This window comes from Rattus rattus, chromosome 3 (assembly GCF_011064425.1).
Source record: "Rattus rattus isolate New Zealand chromosome 3, Rrattus_CSIRO_v1, whole genome shotgun sequence".
Taxonomy (NCBI): domain Eukaryota; kingdom Metazoa; phylum Chordata; class Mammalia; order Rodentia; family Muridae; genus Rattus; species Rattus rattus.
Window position 1 is genome coordinate 103949359 of NC_046156.1, and position 22323 is coordinate 103971681.

At 39.2% G+C, this 22323-nt stretch overlaps 1 protein-coding gene across 1 annotated transcript in view; it reads left to right on the forward strand.

The window, feature by feature from the left end:
* Slc7a11 (solute carrier family 7 member 11) overlaps positions 1-22323 on the forward strand; it is a 68020-nt gene that overhangs the window by 13862 nt on the left and 31835 nt on the right. The window contains exons 4-6 of the mRNA XM_032898442.1: positions 2172-2297; positions 5912-6011; positions 11750-11794. Of these exons, the coding sequence (XP_032754333.1) occupies positions 2172-2297; positions 5912-6011; positions 11750-11794 (271 nt within the window). The remainder of the gene's footprint in view (positions 1-2171; positions 2298-5911; positions 6012-11749; positions 11795-22323) is intronic.

The window sequence follows — 22323 nt, forward strand, 5'->3', positions numbered from 1 at the left end:
ATGCTCACTAGATAACTCGGGGAGAAGCAGGGTTGTATTTGGCCACTTTCTATATGTAAAGTCTCTGCATATTAGAGACAGAAATGATTTCAGTTTTCATCTTTTCTGATAAAATGATGCCTTTGAGAACTGACAGTAGATCTAAGTTATTCCTTCACGTGTTCATTACAAAAAAATAAAAAGATAAAAAAAAAGCTGAATTCTGCCCTGCCCCCTAATTTCTGACTCTTCTCATCATGATTGCTTTGACATACTTCATTCCTACACCCGTTTCTCTTTCAGTGGAGACTTCTGACCCACCCCCCACATCATTTTTCAATAGGCCTTAACTTACCACTCTACTTATTAAAATGCCTGCCTTTACTGAGGTATATTTGGTAAATAAAATTGTGTTAGTGTGTGCAGTGTGGTGAGTTCACCTGTGCATACCACGTGAAGTGCTTATTAGTACAAGTTTATCACTGTATCTGACACCCACCCCGTTACCTCTTTAGTTTTAGGTGTGGACACAGATTGACCTAGTTTGCCCATATTCACTAAAGTACTATCCTCTCCCAAATTTGTTGAAATATTGCTGTAAACTAAATTTCAACATTGAACTATTTTGATGTTCTGTCATCTACAGGTTCTTGATATTACTTTTTAAAAGATTTATTTATTTTATGTATAGTTCTTTATCTGCATGTACACCTGCCTGCCAGAAGAAGGAATAAGATTCCATTACAGATGGTTGTGAGTCACCATGTGGATGCTGGGAATTGAATTCAGGGTCTCTGGAAGAACAGCTGGTGCTCTTAACCACTGAACTATTTCTCCAGCCCCTGATATTTTTTTATAACTATTTCTCCTACATCCTCCTTTCCTCTGTTTTGGACTTTATCATCATCCCATGCATTCATCAATGGCTCTTTACCCTACTCTGTGGCTCAGTGGTATATCATAAACACAATTTCATGTTATGCATGATTGACTGTATATTGATTTTTAGATGGCCGTCCAAAACTATTAAAACAAGGTACATTAATTAGGCACTGCTTGGGTATAGATTATTTTAATTTTTACATTAGTTATTGTATATTAATAATATCTTGCCAATTACTAATTATGGAATTGAGCTAATAATAGATCATATTATACAAGGGAAGTACAATGACAACTCCTGACTCTACACAATCCCCATTTGAATGTAAGAATTCTGCTGGTTTTCCTTTTAATTCCCTAAAAAATAATTTTATGCATTTAAAAGTCTTTGTTAAAGGAGAATACATTTTTACTAAAGCTTATTGATGAAATCCATAAATGTCAGGAATGAAATAGCTGCTGTTTTGGGCTATACTGTGCCTGTGTTTTTGGCAAGAACATAAAGTTGAAATTCACTGTATAGAATAACCCTGAATACCTCTTCAGAGAAGAAAATGAAAGCCTAGATTATCATTAAAACTGTGCCTTAACATTTTTGAGAGCCCAGTTCATTCATTCAATGAAAATATGTTAGTTCCCTGGGCCAGGAACAGATATACTGGCCATGCCGGAATGAATAGCCATCGTTCTGTCTGTCTTTGATGTGGGCAGGGATGGCTGCTTAGGAAACTGTCCATAGTATCTTGAGAGCAAAGTCTTCTGGCTTCAGACCCACTGTGCATCCTAAGCTGAAAAGTCCCAAGACCTTATGCTTAAATAGCAAACATATGTTGGAAACAATACTTGCAGGGTAGATTAAAACTCACTCCTGATTATCTAGAATAATACTGAGTTTGGCTGGTCTTGATGGTAAAGAACGGGATCTCACACTTAGCACTTCTTACCCCTTCCCAAGTCAGACTCAGCACCATCATGACCACCGCATGACTTCAGAATGAAGATTTTTGACGTTATTGTTAATTCACAGCAATGCACGTTCATTGTTACCAAGGTGTGAATGAAGAACAAAAGAGGTACTCTGACTGTTGGGGCATCTTCTCTAAGCTTCTCAGGCTTGAATGTCTCTCCAAGAGCTGTCTTAATGCAGGAGAGCCTTGATCTGGGCAGAGCCTGGGAAGCTGCACTTCTTAAGTTCTGGTAGTTCAGGCCAGCACCGCAGGTTTATAGATCACATTTCGACTGACAAGGACCTAAGACATCGTTTTGCTCATGGGGCTTTGCCTTCGGTAACTGTGTCTGTTTGTTTGCAGCTGTGGTGATGGTTCTAAATAGCACGAGTGTCAGCTGGAGTGCCCGGATCCAGATTTTCCTAACCTTTTGCAAGCTCACAGCAATTCTGATAATTATAGTCCCTGGAGTTATACAGCTAATTAAAGGTATGGACTGAGAAGGAAATGCGTTTTAAACTGCGTATCTGCTTCTGGTCTCTTCTAACACCGACTTTCGCTTGTCTAGCAGAATCCTTAATTAGTCTTTGCTTGTGGAACTTAAACTCTGTACTGTCATCTAATTGATTTAAAAGGCTACATCGAGAATGAGTTGGTATTTATAGTTGAATGGCAGCAAGAGAATTAAGACTAGATCAAGCAACTAAAATAAGGTGTCTGCAAATTCCCTTGATATAAATGGCTTGGAGTCGACCCCAAAGTGGAAAGCAAAAACAAAAGCAAAACCAAAGCAAAATGAATTTGCTATTTAGCTTTAAGTACAGATCAATATAGCCTTTGTTTGCACTCCAGAACTTTTCAATAGTAGAAGCCAATGTGAAAGATAAAAATATCTCTGGAAAATAATGGAAGATGACTGATAGTCCTTGGTTTTTTTCATTTGTATTTCTTCACTCCCAGATTAGTATCCACAGAAGAGCCTTCCTAAAAACAAGATCCTTATAAGATGATAAAAAGGTGCAAAAACTTAGCTTTTATTGTGACATTTTCTGTGTAAAACTTGCATTTCTGAAGAAAATGGTGCAGTTTTTGGATTTATCATTGAGCTTCCTATTTAATTAGATAAGAATTTGAGTGATGTAGTGTATGGTTGGCCCTAATTGATAGGCTATGTGTTTGCTTAGTTTTAGCGGAAATGTTTGAGAGAGATACAGGACCCAAGAGGTTACTGAATTTGCAGTGGGAAATAGAAATGATAGAGCAAATCCATTGGAAAGAGGTGACATATCACGTGGGCATGTTAAATATTTCTTGTTTACATTGGTACTGTCAATTCCAAGCAAAGGAATATATAGAGAAGTTTAATGACCCTGCAGGAGGAAGTTACAACACAAAAGGAAATGTTCAGCAAAGCCATTTGCATTCACAGAGGCCCCAAACAACAACCTTGAGAACTTGGGTCACTCTAGTTAGAAGAGGGAATTGCTCTTGTCCATTTAACCAGCCTAGTGGGTGACCTTAGAGTCCTGCTGGTAAAATGTTTCTGTCAAATCCAGCCACCTCAGCCACAGAATAAACACAATGAAGAATTTCAACAGTAGGGTCTGTGAGAGAAGATGTGGGTTTGCTGTTCCAATTCACCACACTCTCTGTAGAGCTGGCCTGCTCCATTCCACCATGACCTGAGGCAAAACTGTCAATACTCTCATCAACTCCATCTCCTGAGCTGACTTTCTAGTTATCTGTAGGGAGCCCTTCAGTTTCTGAAAAGGAGAGGAAGGTAAGTCACTGGTTCTTCTAGACATAGTTTTTATCTGGCTTTTCCTTGGTGTAATGCCAGATGTGATAGGTAGATACATTCTGCAGTTGGTTCTGATCTCTCATTTGTGTGTGTGTGTGTGTGTGTGTGTGTGTGTCTGTGTATCTGTGCAAAGTGGGGCATGGTTAGTAGTTGATGCTGTATTACAAACTTCTGGAGAGCAAAGACCATAATGAAATTCCTGAATCCTTCCAGTCAGCTACAATTGAGTGATATTTCATAGGACCACTCTAATTCTTACTGTTCTCACACAACAGAGAAAATCCCAGAGGATATTCCTGCATTTGGAGCATATTTTAGTACTTGGGAGAACAAACCTATTTCCCTCATTACTACAACATTTTATGAAATGGAGATTTTAATTTATAGCATGATCATTTAGTTTTTCCACATGTCTCTGACACCCCAGGGAGAATAAGACTTTGCTAGTATATATGGTGTGTTTATTTCTACTCAAATCAGGTCCTGGTTGTAGCTGGACATGGTGTGTTCACTTACAAGGCCTGATACTTCCATTTGAATATGTTACTTTCATTTTCCCAAGCCCTGTGCTATGCATCCAAAATATTCTTGAAGTCTAGAAAAAACGTTCCTCTTGTGCAACCCTCTCAAAGGGGTTCCTTTGAAGAACTGTGGATCAGTCTACACAGTTAGATATTTTCTATTACTAATTATGAGTTGCTACACTTTGAAGGAGTAGCCTAACTCCTGTTAGGATAAGAATATCACAGATTATACAAGAATACACAATAGATAGCTCTTTCTTAAAAAAAAATTGGTATGTATGTGGTGTATGTGTGTGTGTGTGTGTGTGTGTGTGTGTGTGTGTGTGTGTGTGTGTGTGTGCATGTTTCTGTGAGTTACAGGTGCTACAAAAGCCAGAAGAGAGCATCAAATGCCCTGAAGCTGGGGGGACAGGTGGTTATAAGCTACTTGTCATGAATGCTGAGAACTGAACTCAGGATTTCTACAAGACTAGTGTGTGTTTTTAGTTGCTGAGCGATCTCTCCAGTTCCTACAGATGTTCCTTTTCTGAATCTCAGTGTGTTTATTTTCCTTCTATTAAGGCATATAGATATTTTAGTAAAATGGGCATTTTGGATTCTTCCTGTCAAGTTTTCTTTAAACTATATTTAGAAGTTGGTTGCTTTGAGAAAAATAGCATTCATTGATTGACAGAACCATGTCCTCATTGGTCCCCATCCTCACATTCTGTCATTATGTGTGAATGATAGCTGCTATTTGACTTACAAGATAGTGCTGTAGATCCGTCCTCTACCTCCTGCCCTCAAGACCAACTTTCATTACTTATATGAAGGCCAGCCAATTTTTAAACAAGATCATTTCCTATTTGAGTACTCTCATTTGCTGATTGGATGGCGGGGCAGACATTTTTTTTGTCTAATTTTTTATTTATGATGACTAACACAAATCTGATTTTGTAACCTCTTAATATCCCAAAGATTCAAAGCAAAAGATGCCCTCCTGTTCACAAAAATGAGAAAAAAGTATGACAGGTGAAAACATTCAGTCTACATGTTGGTACCAAAGTTGGTAGAACTTGGTTTGGGGCTTGGTGTAATCTCTTATTCATTTTCATAGAAAAAAAATGGTGACCCAAGACAGGGTCAAAAATTATCTCTATAAAGAAAATCCTGTGGGTAGAATGGCTAATCACAGTTAATTGCACTGTACTGCTGGTGGACATTGGCCATAGACATCTGATGTGAGTATGCAGTATGCCTGTGCTCCAGGGAACCTTTCTTTAACAAGCCTTGCGCTTCCATGGTGAATTTCGTCTGCAGCCTTTCCTGCTTTAGGAGGCAGGTGTGGAAAGCAAGGCAGGGATAAACAGCAGGATGCTCAGTGATGTGGGAGGCAGTGCAGGGGTTTCGGGATGCCTCCTCCCTCGCACAGCAGACTCCGAGATTTCTTCTCATCTGTCTCCATTTCTTTTCATAAGTTCTTGTCTAAGAATTCTGTCAAACTCTTAAGACTTCAGTTTCATGATTAAAATGGAGGACACTCAAGCAAAAGAAATGGAATTACGCATTATAAATGCCACTTTAATTCTTCTGGTCATCCACAAAAGAATTTTCAAATGGTCTTGTGACAACATGTGTGCATGTGGGAGTCCTGCCCTAGACTGAATACAGTCTCAGTAGATAGAGTTGACCACCAACAGGAGTCAGACCAGGCAAGCTTGGCTCCCAACCGTGACTAGGGTTGGAATAAATAACCAGTTCTTTGTCACATTCTAAAAATCCTCCTATTCTAATTGCAGGGCAAACACATCACTTTAAAGATGCATTTTCAGGAAGAGATACAAATCTAATGGGGTTGCCCTTGGCTTTTTATTACGGGATGTATGCATATGCTGGCTGGTAAGTTGATATCTCCAGATACTTGTATTAAATACCTTAATTTGCCTTTTGTCTTGTTCATCTTTTTATCATAGAAGTGTCATAGCACACATTTCTTCCCTAACTAAACATTCATTATGTCATGTACACAAAAATTATTTAGTCAAAGTTTCAAGTAACACAGAATTCTTAGAAATCAAGACCTATAAAGCCAGTAAAAGTTATTTTTCCTGCTGAAGGATATGATGCAACAGAAATAGACTGGAGGAAACTAAGTGAGCTCTGTCTGCTCAGACGCTCCTTGGTTTCTTTGTGTAGAATTTCTTCTACCTGGGGTTAGACAGATCCTCTCTGACCCGAGAATCTCATGATGTACTGTAAGAAAAGGTATTGCAGAACCCTGTGCAGCTACTTTCCACAGACAGGAGGAGAACATGGGAGACATATTTCTAGGTTGCATGGTTGGTTTTGTGGGAGATCAGTTCTAGTTTCTACGACCCACTTAGGGGAAGATAGAGTCTAGTTTCTGCAACTTACCTTTGGAGGGAAGAAAGAGAAGAATGGAGGAAAGATGGAAGGATAATAGGAAGGGGTCCTTCTTCTGAGGTCCTTTCAGTTTCCTTCAGTGTGGCAAAGCCCGAAGCTTACGGTGTCATTATCTGAGGCCATCAAATAGTTAAGGTTGCTATTAGATTGAGTCCAGTGGCATAAAAATGAGCAAACAAACGCTGGTGTTTAATGGCCAGTATAAATCACGTCTAACTATTCATCAGTGGGGACAATATAGTACCATGGGGTTCTTGGGATTAGCACATGCCCTGTCAAAAAGCCATTGTGCCAGAGTACTAAAGAGACTCATAAATAGAGGTTAACGATATTTTCTACTCTGTCTCGAGGAAGAAACAGTTCATATGTAGAGATGAGGTGGTCTGAGGAGACTAGAATGGTTCACATGATGAAGGTAGGGAAGGAGAAATCACAATAATAAAAGTCAAGGGTCAAGTAGGGTGCAGCGCAGTCTCAGCCTTTACGCATTTCATTAAAATGTTTCCAGCAGTTGAAAACAAAAATGGGTAGCAAATATAACAGGCACTGTGATACCAGCAATAACTATATCCCTGGTGCCTGTCTGCCTGTGATCCTCCTATCTTGGTGTAGCAGTGTTTCGTTGAGGAGCATGAGTCCCAGTAGTCAAACATCAGTGACAAACTTCCTGTCACTACATTATTGACCTTGTAAGCATTAGTTGAAATGACTATATCCAGAAAGCCCACTAGGTATACCATCAGAATGATTGCAGAAAGATTAATTTTCATTGTTTTGGGGTAAATAATGTGTAGTAGCTCTTTTTGCATCTTTACAAAACCGGCAGTTAAAGCCGTGATAACCCTCTGTGAGCCTAAAAATGCCAGCAAGAAACATGGCTATCTCAAGCATTACGTAAATATGCACAGCACAAGTAAACTTTTCTCTCTCCCCTTCCATTATTTTGGACTACCTTCCAGAGAATATAAAAATGCATTCCAAAATAAACAGTGTGTACCCTATTAATCTCACAAATTGTGAAAATATGACACTAGGTGAAACTCGACAGAGTCCAGCACGTGGGCTTTGCATAGCTTTGAAGCAAGGAGTGTTTGAAGGCGGTTAGGTTATAACGTAAGAAAATCAGCATATAATATTTGTATGTCCTATGTCCGCAGAAGACTTTTTGCAGCTATTCGTATGCATGCTTTAGTTTTGAATTTCAGTGTTTTTGAAGTCTTTTTCACTTTTGTCCAAAGCACAATGCGGTGCTAAGCAGAGAAAAGAACTGAGCGTGATCACAGTGTTAGAAGCAGAATCAACTCTTCTAGGTCTATTGAGCCTGGATCAGGGCTCTATGCCCTGGGGCAGCAGCCAAGCCACACCAGGAGGGTCCCTGGGAGCCCCAGAGCAAAGCAGGGGAAGGAACAAGAGCTTTCAGCTCCAGCTGGGTGCTGGGAGCCTGTTGTACTCTTTCAAGAATGTGGAGCATGGTGATCTTCACACGGCAGATTTGATTAATTCTGTTCAATGGAGTCTCTTTTGCCTGTGAGCACCATGCATCTGTTCCCACGGAATCTTAAAACATTTCTACCCCCACTCCACTACCACCCAGCCCTGGATATTCAGGTCACCTGCTTCGTGTATAGTCAATTTTCTCCACTTCTGTGGACTTTTATTTTTGTGTGGATAAAGACTTTTCATCTTGACTTCTTACTAATATTGCATTCACTGATGCTGAGTCCAAAGTGCGGCCCCTTCCAGTGGTAATAGACGTTTACAGAAAACTATTTATACTTTTGTCTTCACAATCCTTGTGTCTCGACCCCAGTTTGGAGAGCCAGGGACCATCGGTTTCTTTGTGTTCTTGAGGGTTCAGTCACAGCATTGGAAAGTAAGTTTAGGATTTAAAGTGAGATGTTATCTGATCCAAATGGCTTAGCTAGAGGATGATAAAGAAGTATTTAATTATGATGGTTTGCTTGTTGGCTGAATGCTGCTTTGTGAAGAGGGGAGACGATCTGGTTATTAATCTATAGCCCTCAGTCTTAGAAGAAGAAAAAAGGAGCAGAATTAGAAGGAAGTACCTGTGGGTTTGGCAATCCAGAGGTACAGACACTTCCATGGAAATGGATCAAAGGGGAGTCCAACTGAGTCTCACAGACAGAGGCCTGATTAAGAACAACCTTTGCTCTCTGAATTCTCCTTTTCCCATATGATCACAAAACTGGCTTGCAGACATAAATCAGGACTTCAAGTGGCTACCACTCCTTTTATTGTTGTAGGACAATATTTGACTTAAAAACCAATGTGGAGACATTGTAATGAGACAAAAGCAAGGCAGTTATGATGAGGAATTGTTGGCCAGACTGCTAAGTGTTTGGACAGGCAGCATGCTAGCCAACTGTTGTCTTCGATACCTTGCTATAAGAGCAGTCACCTTGGACTGCTAGGAGGAATAGGAAAAAGATACCACCAACCCTTGGGGATCCTGAATGGAGTAAAGTTTTGGCTCTGAGGAGCACAGAACCTATCCAGAATGATGAAAACCCCTTCACAGAAACATGATTAGGGGAAAAGAAGTCATTAACTCAGTCAGGTCACGGAGTCAGGCCTGCACAACTTTAATATTATCACCAAGGTCCGTATTCAGAGGAATCCATCTGCCAGTCATCCTGTGGCCTTGGGGAGTCAACCAATTTCAGTCTTATATCTGAGTCTAAAGCTAAGTATATCGAGGTGAGGTCCCCCCCCCCTTTTCACTGTGTGATAGAAAATTGGTTTTCAGTGTCTTTTGTCACCCTCTTTAATCGGATCCTCAATGGATTTAGTCTCCCTGAAACTTCAGCCAGGGATTATTGTATGCCTTTGTGTCAAATCTCACCTAAAAGAATCTGTTCCCTTTAAAAGTCATGTACAGGGTTGGGAGTTACAGTGTAGGGCCAACCACCGTATTTATGCAGAGTCATAGAGAATGTTGGACATAGAGCTGATGAGCAGCGTCCAGGGACCTGGAGGACTAAACCAGGGAAAGAGAGAATGCAGTAGCTTACATACTAGAGACTGGATAGGCGTCAGGGTGTATTTTCCACAGTGTGTGCACTTTCGCACTGAAAAGATCCATTTTTCCTCCTCTTTTCCCCAAGCTGTACCCAGGTACTTTCCTGTATTCTTTAGAGCCATAGAAAAATACTTGAAGTCATATTCTTTTACACGGACAATCCCCTTCTCGTCTTAGGGTTGTTGGGAAAGGTCAGCTCATCAACCATTAAGAAGCAACTGGCTATCTCTGACGTATGAAACCTGGCATATTCCTACATCCATGTTGTTTATTCAGTTTGGGGTGTTACTTATAGATCTGCTTATTTATTTTTGTTTGGTTCCCATACTGCCTGTTGCCTTGGGCTTATAACAAACATGTCCCAGCAGTCTCAAATAGTACATCCCATACACTATCTCTGGTATACTCAGAGCAGGGAGTAGGACCAGCTTCGGGCCACCCTTACAATTCTGCCAGGCAGTCCTGCATTCTATAGGGAAAGATGAAGCACGCACACAGTCAGGGTCACACTGACAGTTTCGTCTCCTAGAATAGCAACATTATGTGCATTCCCCCAGAGTAACAACCACTGCTGTTCTTACATTTTTAACTTTCTAATTGTTAAAACACATCATTGTTAAAATGTATGTGTCCGTGTGTGTGTGTGTGTGTGTGTGTGTGTGTGTGTGTGTGTGTGTGTGTGAAGGTAACAGTAGAATGCAGTCCCCTGGGCTGGTGGAATGAAGAGGCACTGGGTTTGCTGTTGTTCTGTTCAGCTGTACTCTTGAGGAGTCCTAGTTTTCCTCATTGTTTTCTTCCAGTCCCCCATTCGTATTTGAGAATGGCATTTCCTTCAACCTTACCTGAGGAGTAATCTCACTTAAAAAGAACTTAGTAGGACTTAAAGGGCCACAAGCAACCCAACCTGCTTTAGTTGGAAAGCAAAGTCAAGGATATAAGATAAGACATCAGCCACCCCTGTACTGGCTTGGCAGAAGCTCACTGTGAAGAAAAGCAATCGGCATTTCTCAGACCCTGACACTGGGATAAGAGTTTGAAATTCCACGGACCTTGAGAGTGAAATATTTTTGTGTCTAAAAATGCTTCTTTTTGCATATGATTCCCAGAGACACATTATGGGTCTAGGAAATGTTTAACATTTCTTTTTCATTCTTGATGAACAGTGTCGTAAGTCACAGCGTGTGCCTACAATTAACTGAACATCCTTGAGACTTCCCTTCCTCCATAGGTTTATGAACCAGGTTATATAGAATAAATACTGGTAGAGACTCCAAAGGAAGAAGTGTGAGTGGAAAGTTTAATCAAAATTATAAATAGACAAATTATATGTACCCTTGACATATAAAAATGAAGTTATGGTTTACAAATAGAAGATGAAAGAATGAAATCAAATCAATTAGCATTTTTGTGGCCATATTACTGTCATATAGCTTTTAATTTTCTGTGGTAGAACATTTGAAGTTTACTCTTTTAGAAAACTTAAAACATATAATAAACTATTTTTGGACTCTGCTCATGTGCTGTGTTCTGTGTAGAAAGTCAACAGCAGTTTCCTACAAGGCTGCTATTGAATAGGTGGCTCCTCTTGTCCCCAACTCTCAATTAAGATGTGAAGGAAACACAGGCCACCTGATGCTTACTTTCCCTTCCACACTTTCTTTCATGCTTGTAAGGCAGGACACTGTATCATCCCTCCTTTCCTTGCGCGGATAACCATGGGATGCACTTCTGTGCTTTGGGCCCAGTTCAACCTGGAATGACCTCCTAACACCTTACTAGGGCAAATGCTATGTATTCTTGAAGTCTTGGTGTGGGAGGAAATTCACTTGAAAATGCTTCTCAACCTCGGGTCCAGGGTGGCCATATACTTCTAACTCTTGTACCCTTTCCCGACATTATATCACGTGGCTCTGAGACATCCTGTAAACTGTGAGCTTACCCTACAGGTTCTGGGTTTTCCCCTCTTACAGCCATCGCATTTCACAGACTTCAATGGCTCCACCACGACTTAGTAGAAAATGTTCTGTGGGAGTTCTCTCTGGTTGCCTATTTTCATCTTCCTGTATACGTTCTAATGTAATTTTCATGATTCTTGATTTGATTTAAAAACATGAGAAACTTTGGATTGTGATGGTAAAATGTACTAATAGTTATTTTTTTAATTACAATACAGGTTTTACCTCAACTTTATTACTGAAGAAGTAGACAACCCTGAAAAGTAAGTAACCTCATTCACTGTGAGATATTGGTTAGGCATAAGATTTAAATTTTCTATTAATTGGCTTAATGGAGAAACTCAGTGTAGGCCAGTTAACTTTACTGTTGTTGCTATCACTATTCTGTTAGATAAATTGACTGAAGTTTCATAATAACATACCCCTCACATATATTCCATATTAATATTAATATGTGTTGAATATTATACACACAAAACAATATAGCATATTCAATACTAAATTGCTTTATAATCTGAATATAAGAAAGAATAAAGTTATCTTTTATGTAACCTATACAAACATAAACATATAACCTAACATGAACTCTTATCAAGTTTAGTCTGATCTGAAAAAGTTGATTATTTCTGGTAATACATGTACTTTAAAAAAGACAACTGTGAATTAGAGATAATATAATCAAGGGAAACTTATGAAGTGACTGAAAGGTGTAGGAACTTGTAGATTTGGGAGCTCAGTGGTTCTTCTTAACCCTTTCTTCCTTAAAAATGTTTCATAGATGACTTGATGTTAATTATACAATGTGTCAAATGGACTGCAAAACAAGTTAGTTGTATCATTTGTAAATAAATTATTTGACTTTGTTATATTAAAAATCTATGAATTAAAGAAGGAAAATTTAAGAAATATAAAATATCATGTTATTTATGGGCTACCCATTGTGCTAGAAGCTTCTTTCAGGGTGAATGAGGCCATCTTCAAGCATTTTATTGTATTCTCCATGAATGAAATGTGTGGAGACAAAGTAAAATAGTGTGACTGACACCACAGCTGTGTGTTTAAGTAGCTAAGAGTAAGGGAGAAGTTCTTAACTTCAATCGGGGATGTTTTGCTCATCAAGGGTAACAGGTGATTAAGTGTCCGCAGGTAAATGGAACCAGGAAAGAGACAGAAACAGAGAGGCAGGAAAATAGAAAGGCAGGGAGAAAAGGGAAGAGGGGGAAGAGAAAGTCAGAGAAAGAAAGAGAGAGGAGGAGAGGAGAGTAAGAGAGAGGCAGAGAGCCTGAGGGAGGGGGAGGAGGGAGGGGGAGGAGAGAGAGAGAGAGAGAGAGAGGAGAGAGAGAGAGAGAGAGAGAGAGAGAGAGAGAGGAAAATCAGGGAAAGCATGGAGGTGAGAAAGGGCATCACTGTGGAACAGGTTGGAGTCAGAGGGTTCGTCTAAGGGTTGCCAGTTCAATGAACTATCAAATTATGGCACTGAGTGTACTAGAAGATAGCTAGCTGGTTACATTTGGCAAAGCATCAAAGTTTAGAACGTACAAGCCAACAATGGAAGTTAGCATGATGCCTCATAGAACCTGATTCAAGTGCTATGTAAATCAATATGTAATTTCAACACAAAGTAGGCTTGTTTATTAAGAAATATGGCCAATTTATAAGAATGTTTTCATATTTGTAACTAAAATTAGAGGTAGAATATTTACCAGAAACTAATTCTTACATTTCTTGTAAACAATAAGCAGGATGCCTACTGACTGGAATACATTGATTATAGTGATAGCTAGTTTGTAGACTCATTAGCATGTATGTAGTAACGCAGAGAAAGGATGGTTCATACTAGATTTTATGTAAAGTAGTTATCGAATTCCCATTACATCAAACACATAACTAGAGCTTAGTGTGGTATTTAAAGGTAAAGTATTTTAAAGAGACTGCTGAAGTCTAATGTAAGGAAATATTCATTATAAAAATAGCAAGTTATGGGTTGTAGAAATATTCTAGGTTACAATATCAGTGATACAGATGTAATTCATGTCTTAGGTTGAGTTATGTAACAATTTAGACTTAACCTTTCCTACCCACTCAACTTTAAGTTTTTTTTTCCTCAAAAACAAACAAAAACCCAATGCAGCAAAACTCCTCAAAACCAATAAAACAAAACTACAGCCATCAAATAAAAGCACGCATGCACACACACACACACACACACACACACACACACACACACCCCAAAACAAAACCCACAAAACCCCCAAAAAACAAAAAACAAAACAAAAGTGAAACAGTGGCCTCCAATGATATGTTGATCAATTACTCCAGGACATGAGGCCTGTCCTGGAATGAATGACACATCCAGTGTTACTGTATTTGAGAAAATTAATTTTCCCTCTCTCAGCAGGTAAAAGTAAAAGTCCACTTGTTAACATTTACCCTAGTGGCTAGGTAGTCATTCATTCATTCACTCATTCATTTTAAAATACACTAAGATAAAACAAAATCTACCACATGGAAATAGAATAAAGCAAAACCAACAAAAGGAAAAGGAGTCTAAGAGTCAGAGACTCACTCATTCACATACTCGGGAATCCCATCAAAACACAAAAGTAGGAGGCATAACATACATGCAGAGAACCTAGCACATGCTGCTTCAGTCTTTGAGTTTATGAGTTTTGCCGATGTTGATTTAGAGGTCCTTGTTTTCTCAGTGTCCTCCAGCCCATCTGTTAAGCTAATTCTATCCCCTCTTTTCTGGGGTTCCCTGGGCCCCAATGGAAGGGATTTGATGGAGACATCTCATGTAAGGATGAGTGTTCTGAGGTCTCCAATTCCATATGTAATGGATCTCTATATATACGTGTTCCCATCGGCTGCAGGAGGAAGCTTCATTGGTAACAGCTACACAGCTTCCCTGATTCAGCCAATCTATTTGAATACAGCCCAATATAATTAGAAGTAATTTTCTCACTACATATCCCCCTTTTTATAGACCAATCTTATTTGGTTTTCCCTTTGGTACCTTGGCTATGTAATCTCAGGCTCTTGGTCACCCAAGCAGTCAGGTATGGGTTTCATCTCGTGGAGTGGGCATTAAGTCAAATCAGTCATCGGTGAGATCCTCCTACAAGCTTGGTGCTTCCGTTACCCTCATATGCCTTGCAACTGTAGGTAAAGGGGTTGTAGCTGGCTTGGTGTGTTCATTTCTCTTTGAGTATGCAGAGTTATCTTCCTGTTCTAAAGAAGGTGGAAACAAGGGCAAAGGCTCCATGGAGGCATTGCCTCAACATCTCCATGTTCAATGAGTGTGTAACTGTTGTCTTCATCAGTGTGGAGAGCAACAGATTGTCTTGGCAACAGTCTGCTTTATTTGGGGCTTCCCGTGGGATCCCTTTGGCCAATGATTCAATTAGATGTAAGCCAACACTCTCTTATATGTTGTAAAATCTCTCTAGTTCCTTAATATAGCATCTTACTGAGGTCTTAGTATATAGGATTTCTCAGTACACATTAAGAGTCTCGAGAATTTTGAGGTCAATATAATGAGACAGTTTAAAGAACAAGAGTGTTGATCCCCTTTTCCTTCTTCACACAGGAGAGCTAGTTAAGTCAGTTCTCATTTAGAGGACTCTGAAAACCTTAGCCAATCCATTCATTTTCTCAAAATTAAAACATGATAAATCCACAAAATTTCTTAAGTACACAATGAAGGTTAATGTCAGGTTCTGTAATTAACAACTGAAGTAACTCAGACTTTTGATCATTTTCATTAGTGTTAGGCTTTACAATGACATCTCGTGACCATTTTTAACAGTTAAGAGTAGGCCTTTTCAAACTGCGTTTTATTTTTAGAACACAAGAATGATTTGGGAAATATTCAGAGCTAAGTATCAAGAACAGATGGCACAATTATATGGATGTGGTCCAAATGCGTACTTTGGATTATTTTATAGGTGGACACAGATTCCAAAATGCCTTTCATTACAAGGGAGAGTAATTACGGCTGCATCTCCTTTGTGATGCGCCAAGATAAATGTGTTTCCTAATCAGTCACCGGTGCATGCGTCCAGGTGTGCCGAGACATGCACCTTGCCGGCAGCTGCTGCAATGAATCATCAGCCAAGGCAGGGTATCACCCTTCTACTGCCTCGTCTGTGCAAGTAATCAGATCTCCCCCAAACTAATAGAAAGGAGGTGATAATTAATTTAAGTCAGTGAAAATAGCGATATGGTTTTAAGGAGATAGGATGCGGAGTGAAGTTTCATGTTCTCAGCTGCCTACTCTGCTCGTGTTATCGTATTTTGAGACATCTCTCAGATTACCTAACAGGACCCTATGAACTCGTTTCTGAGCCGTCATAGGCATACCTCAGAAAACAGTTCTAAAGGTGTGTGAACAGGGAGGAGAACAGCTCGACAGTAAGCTCTATGTTTACATTGACAGAATGCTACAGTTGAGAGTTTTCCTCATGGCTCTTTTTCTCTTTTTATCAGTGTTTTCTCCTCTATAACTATTAGTGCTGGTGAATATGTTCATGTGTATGTAATATACATGCCTGTGGAGACCAGAGGTCCCTGCTGGAAGTTTCCCTCAGCCCCTCTCCATCTTAGTTTCTGAGACAGTGAGACACTCACTGACTAACTAGACTGATTAGCCAGTGAGCTATAGGGATCCATTGGCTTCTGCCTTGCCAGCTTTGGGGTTATAGGCGCATGCTTCCACACCTGGATTTTTCACAGATGCTAAGAATCTGAGCTCGGGTCTTCAGACTTGTGGGGCAGACACTCCACTAACTGAATCATCTCCCAAAATGCATTAAATTTCCTAACTACGCAAGAAATAACAGTTTTGTTATACTGTCTTTAATAATTATCTGCAACTTGTTGACCAACTCCACAAATAAATATATTGGAATAAGAATAGTGTTTTTTTTAAGAGATATTAATGTATCATGTTTGACCCACAAAGGACATAGAATTCCAAGGGATATACTTTGGAAATATAATCTCTCCAAATGACATGTGGAGTAATACTGACAGATGACATATTCAGTTTTGTTTTTTTTTAAATGTGTCTTAGGAAATATAATGAGTTTTTCCTTATGACATTACTTTGGTGGGGAATATATCACACAATCTATCATTGTTCAAAAAGTTACACAGTACAAAGAACATATCATTTAGATGTATACTGTTTGAAATCCTGTTCACCAATTGATAAATCATGTCTTGTGTGGATGAAAGCTAAGGAATGGATTGCTTTGGTTTGACCTTGGGGGTCTGAGATTAGTCAGTCTGTCTATTAGACTTGTTCTGGTGTTCTTCTCACATCATTTGTTTCTTCTGTTGGAAACGACAGACGTAGAGGGAGTCAGTAAAGCTTGATACCATCCATCAATTTTGAAGAACAGGCCCTCATCGTGCTCTGAACGATCAACTTAAATAGAAGGTTTAAATAATCAGAGTGTCACGTTTAATTAATATCTCTCCTGCTTCCAATTTATATTAATTGGTGCCTCAAAGTCATTGCTCCTTGTACTAATGATAACTTAGAAGAGGAACTTGGTTTGAGAAAAACACACCGAGATCAGATTGGTGGGGCAGAGTGAACCTTTGATTGGCCCTCAGTGGTCCCCAAAACAACCTTGATGTTTATATTTGATTCAAATTAAATTTTTATGATAGGCATTTGATTTCCTTCAAACTGTTTTGTTTTATATGGCCTGTAAGTATCAGGTTTTATAAAACCATTAGTAATATTACAAATAGCAAAACAAAGCAAGCCAGCCAGCCAGCAAGCAAACAGCAGCAAAAAGAATTGTCTTAACACTTTGCAGTGAATTTTCATGAGACTGAAGCAGAGTTGTGAAATTCTTTTTATCTTTCATTTTGTTGATATTATTCAACCTTATATGATCAAAATCTTGGTGTTTATGAGCTCAATTAGAAGATAATGACTCCTTAGAAGATACCAGCATATGCATGTATGTGTATGTAGTGTGTGTGTGTGTTTGTGTGTGTGTGTGTTTGTGTGTATGCATGTATGTGTATATGGTGGCTAAGTCTGTGAATTTATTCATTACAAAATAATATAATTTTACAATCATAGAACATAACCAGTATGTATACTCTTGTTGATATAAACTGATTTTTGTCTTAGAAAAGTAACCCATTTTAAATAAATTTATAGAAAAGCTTGTCTTATTAAGCCAATTTAACTTACAAACATATTTGCCACGTAAATCTCTTCAGAAATAAAGTTTCTCAATAGAGGATTTGAAGGATTCAACCCCATGGTGAAGCAAATTGCTTCTGAGCCTTTGTTTACTACTTATAAGTGGATGGCAATTATGCCAATATTATAGTTCTCATAAGTAAGAAATCTATGAAATTCTTAATTTGTAATGTGCTTGACTATAATACAAACTGCAAAACTGAACTTATATCTCAATCTGAAAAGGTCTTTTACTCTTTGACGAAATGAAACCTTTTCTCTATAATATCAACATACACCTTTGGGTCTGTCTTAAGTCAGGACACTGCTGTTCTTCAGTTTTGAAACAAGTAACATCCAAATTAAAATGTTTCCATGTTGTGCTTCCTTGGAAATAAATATGCAGTTTGGTAGTTTCAAATTCAATGCGATTTACCATCGAAATGTAATGATGTGGTGAGGGCCACTGAGGCGGACAGAGGCCAGTATGTGACCGCATGGCAAGAAGACACAATTGTACCTTGACCAACCAGGGTCACTGGGTAGCTCTTCCTTCTCCCTTGCTGCGCTCCATGTGAAAGTTCCTCACAAGTGGACATGGGGTTGGTATACTTTGGGATCAAAATTCTTGCATTTCTCAGTTTCACGTATGCATAAAAAATACGTTTGGCTCCAAGATCCTTTGTTCCTGTAAGGCTGAAGTATCAAATAAGTGATGCAGAAATTACAGGATTATATTATAATATTTTATCATGGGGCAATCAAAGAAGACAGCTACTAATCCTTAAAAGTGCTTTGTGGAGGGCACAGCACTTTTTCTTTCTTTTTTATTCTAACCACATCAAAAGGCAGAGTTTTGAAGGGGAATGCTTTTGAATGTTCTTATTTCCTTTCAGTTCAGTCATTTCTAAGTTCTATTTTTTCATCTCATTGAAGTTTATATTTGGCACCTAGAATAGAAAAAAATTAATGTTTGGAATCAACAACGGTGGCTAATTTATTTATCTTCACCCAATTTCTCTCTCTTTAAGCACAAAAATAAGAGACTACAAATGGTGGTGTGGATGGAATGACAGGATGCAGAGTTGGAATTAGAGGTGGAAACTGGAGAGTTTCTGAGCATGAGTCTCTTCTACCATAGCTTTAAATAGCAATGAGTCACAAGTGGCAAAATGGGAAACAATTATGTCCTTGAATCGGTTTACCTTAATAATAACATTTATTATTATTAGATGCAGGGGTCTCTAGTGATGGAGCTCTCATAGCATAGAACTCATTAGTTCACAGGATGGCTGTGAACTTACTGGGATCCATCCATTTCCAGACTGCGGGAATGAAAGGCCCATGCCACCATGTCAGTGACTTTGAAGGGATTGTGCTAGTTGTTGTGTGTATTGACCAGCAACCTTGTAATTTACAGTCATTTCTCCTTGGGATAACTTATTGTTTGAAGGGTATATGCAGGGTGGTTGTTGCTGTCTTGATTGCAGTAGATATTATCCAAGTGAGGGATGAAATCACTCACACTTTGTGTTCAATGTCCAAGTCTCTGAAATCTAGAAGCTTATGCCATAGTAGGATTCAAGCATCCACTCTGGTTTGCATCTACTCATCGACGTGGATGTTCTCTCTGTGTTCAGAAGCATCAGGTCAGCAATTAGCTTGTCTTCCAGTTTTGAGATCGAATGTTCATACCCTCCTTATCCATATTCTAATTTATGCAGATAATCTACCTTCATTCTTTGGTATATTAAGATTCTCACTAGAATAAGATAACTTTCCCATGTCACTCTTTATGTGTAGATGCAAGATATGTTATTATGCCTATACCTCATGACCTAAGAAGGTCATTATGTTCACACACATCATGCCTTGAAACCATTTTGATAATTTTTTCCAGTCATTCAAACCCTGGAAACAGTGGTAGGTTTTATATAGATACAAGAAAGACCTACTCCCAGAATACATCTGAAAGGAACCAAAGGAAGTTAAGACTTTCCAGTGAGGAAGAAGCATTCCTTCATTACATGAACTATGCTTGCTTTCCGAGTCATTGCAAATAGCACTGTTGCAGAAAATAAAAATTCAAACCCTGTCTGGCTGTAAGCAGCTGTTTCACCTCACGCAGACCTACACTGCTTGGTGAGCCTTTGTTTACCACTCTAGTATGGACCGTAATAATCCTCACATTATGCCCCCTCAAGGTTCTGAGGATGAATTTGTGAAATTCAAACATGTTAATGAGCTCAACCAGTAATTTACAAACACCAGCTGCAACCCACACCTATATTCTTTGAAGATTAGAATATTTTATAAGCGTAAGCTCTGAAAATATTAAAGGATTAACACGATTATTTCACGAACAGGGGGTGCCTTTTCTGCACATGTGAACTAATAATCAGCTTGGAACATTGCTGAACCATCAGCAAATCGCTCCCTCATTAGAAGTTAGAAGGTTAGGGGGAGGGGGAGAAGTGTGCTGATGTCTAAGTCCCTCAGGTGATGCCCAGCTCATGAGTGCATCTGAGTCAGAAGGAATTTCTTGGCAGACTTTCTTTTTCTTCTTTTTTGATAAATATTAGCATGTTGGATAGCCATTGTCACACAGTTGATTGATGGTGCTGGTAGAATAGACGGACTGCTTGTGTTTGATTTGAGTTAGCTGTTTTTAGGTTGACGATCTTATCAGGAAATAATTTTATGAAACCCTTGAGACAAAGTCTTGGTTTAAATGGCTTACAGCATGTATTTTAGACATACAGATACCCAGCTTTAAAACATAATTCTTTGGTAACTATACAGACAGCATTTTAATCTGGGTTACAGGGGTTAGTAACTTTCATGATTGTTTTCAGAGCTTGATATGTGTCCTGTGCAGAGGAGAAAGCTGATGTTCAAAGGAGTCGAATGCCTTCATTCTTATGGCTGTGCTGTTGGCCAGTGAGAAGATTAGGATGGGAATCTATGATTTTCTAGCTCCAGAGCTCAGATTCTTTTGAACAAACCAGTTAATCTTGTGGGAGGAAAGGCAGAAGTGTGCCCTTGATCGCAAAAGGATAGAACTTTACCGAAGAACAGGAAGTAAAAAGCAGAACAGAGAGATGGAGGTGTCTGAGGCAGGGCTGGGGCATGCACAAAGCCGTAAAAGAATGATAACTTTCAGGGAATAATGTGTAATACATCCTGTGTAGGACAGTGCAGATGTTGGGCTGTAGTGAGCCTATGCTTCCACTGGAAGGCTTTGGGACCTTATCTAGCTGCCATTGAGACTGGAAGTCAGGTGCCAAGGAAAGTCTTTGGAGACTGAGAATCAGTGCTTGAAAAATATTAACTTGATTTCAAGTCTAGTGGGCTTTCTTTTTGTGACACTGAGTTTAAAAGGAATTGTAGTGATGTAGTCTTTAACCTACTTTTGCATCCTTGGTCATAATAAAACAGCATCTTCGAGAAGTTCATTGACATTTGCACTTCTTGTTCCATTGCTCAGGAGACACAGTAACATGGTGTGTAGCAGAAATTCTAGCAGAGAGCAACATAATCACAACACCATCCCTAGCCTAAGATAGAGCCCCACCTACTCAGAAAATAAGATGAATCAACACCATGTCTGTGTACACCTTTCATAAATACAGGGCTGCAGGTGTTTGTTTATTAGTGAAAAATGATACACTTATTGATTCTCTCTGCCACTGGAAGAGAAAATGAGATAAGAGGAGATTGTTAATTTATAAGGAATACTTATAACTCAAAATTATCCAGACCACAGAATTTGGTTAGTCATGTAAATGCCCAAAATATAAATGTAAAGGATTCTTGTTCTGTATCTTGTTCAATTTTAACCTTGAGGTTTTAGCATTGAAATTATGGGGCATGCTAGCGACTAACTTTGCTTTGAGTTCCACGAAATTCAAGTTCTGCTTTTGGACGAGGAAATATGAAGAAAGCAATAGTCATGCAGATGGCTTGCGTTCTTGGAGACAGAAAGGTGTCACGATCTGGTGAGATAGATGAATCTTGGGGCTGGAAAGATGGCTCAGTGGTGAAGATGGCTTGCTGCTGTTTCAAGGATTCAAGTTCATTTCCCAGCATCCATGTTGGATGGATCATAAGCACACATTCCACCAGCTCTGAGGGATCCTATGTCTTCTTCTAGTGTTCTTCTAGCAGATGTATGGGTATCTGCACACAGTTGAACATACCCACATAGATGAGCATAACCACAGGCAGATAACACACATGGGCACACAAATGGAGGGGAGGATAGAGGAGGAGGGAGAGGGGGAGGGGGAAGGGGAGAAAGAGGTTCTTAGACGTTTAGCATCAAATAGAAATCTTAGGTTAGAGCCTAGAAACATTTCAAGCAAACTACTTTTAAGACCAGCTATCACCCATTGGATCTTCCAGGGAAAGCAGGACATAGGAAAATAGAAAGCTAACAGTATGACCACAGGACAGGAGGCAGTTTGCTAGACCACTGCTACTGCTAGACACAGTGAGCTTCACAGTGGTGCTGTGCTCATAGATCCACATGGATCAGACTGCCAAGATTCTAGGTTTTCCTGCCTTTTGTTTTCCTGGGCTAGG